Below are 4,971 nucleotides of genomic sequence, written 5' to 3' on the forward strand. Positions count from 1 at the left end.
CTCGGAATTTCCTGGCCTCAGGAGTTTACATGTTGACTGTCCAGTTTGGCTACTCACAGGAGATTCACACGCTGACACCAGAGGCTGCAGATTGTCTCTGTGCCAGTAGGCCCGTTACTATGGTTACCTGTGATATTTCTCTTGTTCCTTCTGTTAAACTTGACCCTCTTTTCACGCTCGGCATTTACCCCCCCCCCCAGGGAGCAGCGAGACCGGGCGCTAGGACACAGGAAGCGAGGCCCCAAACCGAAGCGGTATCTGTTGCAGGTAAAGTTTGGTGTCCAGGTGATGCCCTGCAAAAAAAAATCCACCCATTTCGTCTTCCCCTCCCACCCTACAGCGCCCTGCCCCACCTTGTAGGTACAGCCCCTCACAGTAAGGCCCTCACACTGAGGCCCACAGGTCAGAGAAGGCCAAAGGGCCGGGCCCGAGCCTGGTGTTCATGGAGTCTTGGTTTCTCCTGGGTTGGGTGGTGCGTTTGGATGTAGGGCAAGGGCAGGATCGGGTCCAATAGTGATGCCTACCGTAGCGCATAGCCCCTGGGGAAAAGGTGACACAATGATAATGCCATTGGATTAGTAACGTAGATGGACTGATGGTCTGGGGTCATGGGTTCAAAACCGAATCCCCTCAATAGCAGCTGGTGGAAATGATTATTGTATCTAAGTTATATACAAATAATTAGAATGCCTACAGTGTGGAAGCAGGCCATTTGGTCTATAGTAACCCTCCAAAGAGCGTCCCACCCAGACCCAACCCCTACCCTATCCCTGTAACCCTGCATTTCCCATGGCCAATCCATGCTAACCTGCACATCTTTGGACTGTGGGAGGAAACCGACACAGACACAGGGAGAATGTGCAAACTCCACACAGACAGTTGCCCAAGGGTGGAATCGAACTCGGGTCCCTGGTGCTGTGAGGCAGCAGTGCTAACCACTGAGCCACCCCTAATTGTATGCAAATAAACCTGGAACTGAAAGTTGGTTTCGGTAATGGTGTGCAGGAAATTACCATCGAGTGTTACCAAAAACCACCCTCATTCAGCTGCTGTCCTTAAACCTGGTTCTGGCCTACATGTGACTCCAGACCCTTCGTTAAATGGCCTGAGCGAGCTGTTCAGTTCAGGGGCAATTAGGGACGGGCAACAAATGCTGGCCCAGCCAGAGACACCCGGACTCCACGAAAGAATAAAGAAAGAAAAGACTGTCTCATGTGGTTTGACCGTTACCCAGCCTCGGTGGCACAGTCTAAGGGGATTGTACATTCTCTCCAGTTTACAAAATGAACATGGATAGTATCACAGTTTTCGTGATGATTAAAGGATATAACGTCAAACTGAGAGGTAACGCCAGAAATTGCTTCCTCCCATTGCAGTGTGGGAACGCAGAACTGAGCAGCACGGTGGCTCAGTGGTTAGCACTGCTGCCTCACAGCACCAGGGACCCGAGTTCGTTTCCACCCTCGGGCGACTGTCTGTGTGGAGTTTGCACATTCTCCCTGTGTCTGCGTGGATTTCCGCTGGGTGCTCCGGTTTCCTCCCACAGTCCAGGTTAGGGTGGATTGGCCATGGGGAATGCAGGGTTACAGGAATGGGGATGCATCTGGGTAGGGTGCTGTTTGGAGGGCCAGTGTAGACTTGGGATGAATGGCCTGCCTCCACACTGTAGGGATTCTATGATTTCTTCTCTACAACCCCACCCTTCTCAAATAAAAACCACTCATTGAGGCTGCTGGGAGTGGGGAGGTTGGGGTGAGTCTATTGAGAATGTTTCAAACCAAGATTTAAAGATTTTAATCTCAGGATGTTTCACAGTTGCAGAACCATCAAGATGCTGATCATACCTTGATCTAGTTAAATGCTGGAACAGGTTCAAGGGGCTGAATGGCCACCTCCTGTTCAAATCTTCCTTTTTAAAAATTCATTCATGGGATGAGGGTGCTGCTGTCTGGGTCAGCGCTTATTGCCCATCCCTAATTGCCCACAGGGCGGTTCAGAGTCAACGTTGTTGTGGGTCTGGAGTCACATGTAGGCCAGACCAGGTAAGGATGGCAGTTTCCTTTCCTAAAGAGCATTAGTGAACCAGATGGGTTTTTCCGACAATGGATTCATGGTCATCATTAGATTCTTAATTCCAGATATTTATTGAATTCAAATTCCACCATCTGCCGTGGTGGGATACGAACCCAGGTCCCCAGAACATTACCCAGGTCTCTGGAATAACAGGCCAGCAATAATACCACTAGGCCGTCGCCTCCCATAATCTAAGAATCAACAGTTCATCTGATCTCTGTTATGTTGGGCATTTATGGGAGCTTACTGTGCACTGATTTCCTGTTTTATTCCGTGCATAAGAAGGGGGTCTACACTTCATTGGTTGTGAAACACTCTGGAACATCCTGAGGCACTGGAAGGCGCTATATAAATGGAAGTGTTTGTTTCACTGCTAGTGGGTTTATCAGTTGGCATCACCTTTGGCAGTGACTTCTGGCACTAAACGATGAAACAGCGAAGGGCAAAGACGCATCAAAACGATGAGTTTGATTTTTGTTGTGTTTGTTGCCAGCGGATTTATGGGATGGATTTGCGGAGTGCGGCCAAGCTGAAGGAAAAGGGGAAACTGCACCTGTCCCTGTCCAGACAGTTTGACGGGACTTCAGTGTCGAGCCTGGGCCAGCGGGAACATGGGGAAAACGGGAAACGGATCCAGTTTTCCCTCAGCCGGAAGCACAAGTTTTTCAAGCTGGCCAAGCCTGGCTGTGCTCAAGAGCCCAGTGAGATCGCAGAGAGGCACAGGGCTAGTGAGTGCTCCGAGGATGATACTGGCAGGGAGCTGAGTGAAAAATTCGCGGATTCAGAATTCGAGGATGAGTTGCAGAGTGAGAGCTGTCCTGAGGCGACCGAAGGTGAGTGAGAGACTGTGGGGCACAAAGCCCTCGCTCGGTCCGTCTCTCATCGCTGGTTTCCTGTTGCGAAAGGCGCCATGTAAATGCAGTTTCTCTGTCTGAACAGTCCGCCCTCTAGGTTTCTCTTAACCCTTCTCCACCCCTCTGCCCGTGCTCTCGGTTTCATGGTGATGCCAATTGCTGAGGCTCTTGTTCACAGTTAACTCTCAGGAAATCTCCCTCCATGTCTCGAGGGGAGTGTCCCATCCCCATTAAGCCCCGTCTTAAGTTATCTCTCCCACACTCCCCAATTTCACTAAGTGTATGGAATCTAAAATCCTCCCCAACAGATTCCTGCCCCCAACACTCATGGAGCCAAATCCACACTGGTTTCCCCCCCTCCCACGACACACACACACACACACACTTTCCCTTATAGACCCCTCTCTCCCATTTCCCTCTCCCTCCCTCTTTCCCTCATCCTAGCGCACTCCCACTCCTTTCCCTCACACAGGAAGGTGATGGCCTAGTGGTATTATCGCTGGGTTGTTATTCCAGAGACCCAGGGAATGTACTGGGAACCTGGGTTTGAATCCTGCCTTGACAGATGATGGAACTTGAATTTAATAAAAATCTGGAATTAAGAATCTAGTGATGACCATGAATCCAGTGTCAACTGTTGGAAAAACCCATCTGGTTCACTAATGTCCTTTAGGGAAGGAAACTGTCATCCTTACCTGGTCTGGCCAACATGTGACTCCAGACCCACAGCAATGTGGTTGACTCTTAACTGCCCTCTGGGCAATTAGGGATGGGCAATAAATGCTGGCCTGGCCAGTGACGCCCTCTTCTGACAGGGGAATACAAGACACTGTTTCTCTTCCTCTCCCTCTCACTCTCCTCATCCCACCCGTCAGAGGGAAGAAGGGGACCCCTTCCTCTCTGGGGGAGGGGATTGGTGGTGCAGGGGTGGGGCAGGGTTAGGATTTGTGTTGGGGTTGGGGATGGATGCGGAGCTCCCTGGAGCTGGGAGAGTCTGACGCTGATGGGCCGAATGGCTGGGATTTAATCCTCTGCCTCTCTCTTCCGTCTTGTCTGCAGGCTCCGCCTCTCCCGTCCAGACAACCGGCTCGATTCCCACCGGCTGGCATCCTTCCGTTCCCCTCGGCAACATCACGGTAACCGATGTCACGGCAAACTCCCTGACAGTGACCTTTCGGGAAGGCCAGGCCGCTGAGGGATTCTTTAGGGACCGGAGTCTGAGCTGCTGAAAACAAACAGATTTACATCCGTCCTGTCAAACATTTTGTTCATTTTTCCTAAAAGAGAAACAAGGTTCCATATTTATAAATACTGAGTGTACGTATTTACCATAGGAATGGTTAGGGTCTGCAGGGTATCCCACAGGGGTTAGGTACCTCTTCAGAATAGGAGAGGTGAATGTGAAGGAGTGAGTGTGGAGGAGGAGGAGGAGGAGGGAGTGAGAGAGGACAGGGAGGAATGAGAAGCCATGTAGGGAGAGCAGGGGAGGGATGTTTGGAGAGAGAGAGGTACAGGAGGGTCTGGAGAGGGAGGAAGGGTGTGGGGTTCGCCGGGCTGGGCAGTAAGTGGGAGATACTGAGGAGACGGAGGATTGGGAGATGGATGAGGGTGTGGGGAGGGAGGGAAGCAGAGTTGGGAGAGCAGGAAGGGTGTACACTGGGAATTCAGCTAAAGGGTTTCAGCTTTGCTGTGATGTGGCTGTTGTGAACCTGCCCATTCTGGTCTCTTAGCTTGTTGTCACAGAGAGGGCTGTGTTATGGCCAGGCAGTGAAAATGTGAACCTGTCTGACCTGGGATTCTCCAGGGTCTCACATGGTCTGGGACTGGGACTGGGTCTGACCAGGGTCTAGCACAGTCTGGGACTGGAACTGGGACAGGGTCTGACCAGGGTCTAGCACAGTCTGGGACTGGGACAGGTCTGACCAGGGTCTAGCACAGTCTGGACTCGGTCTGACCAGGGTCTAGCACCATCTGGGACAGGGTCTGACCAGGGTCTAGCACAGTCTGGGACAGGGTCTGACCAGGGTCTAGCACAGTCTGGGAC

At 51.6% G+C, this 4,971-nt stretch overlaps 1 protein-coding gene across 1 annotated transcript; it reads left to right on the plus strand.

Annotated features, from left to right (window-relative positions):
• Positions 1-200: 200 nt before the first annotated feature.
• Positions 201-4,236, plus strand: LOC125482353 (chromobox protein homolog 7-like; the record flags this gene model as incomplete). The annotated part of the gene is made up of 3 exons (XM_048594410.1): positions 201-267; positions 2,567-2,906; positions 3,987-4,236. Coding segments are annotated over 3 exons (577 nt in total), but the record flags the coding sequence as incomplete, so codon positions are not given.
• Between the last annotated feature and the right edge of the window lie 735 nt (positions 4,237-4,971).

Source organism: Rhincodon typus, unplaced genomic scaffold, assembly GCF_021869965.1.
Source record: "Rhincodon typus isolate 14 unplaced genomic scaffold, sRhiTyp1.1 hic_rhity00009102, whole genome shotgun sequence".
Lineage (NCBI taxonomy): Eukaryota > Metazoa > Chordata > Chondrichthyes > Orectolobiformes > Rhincodontidae > Rhincodon > Rhincodon typus.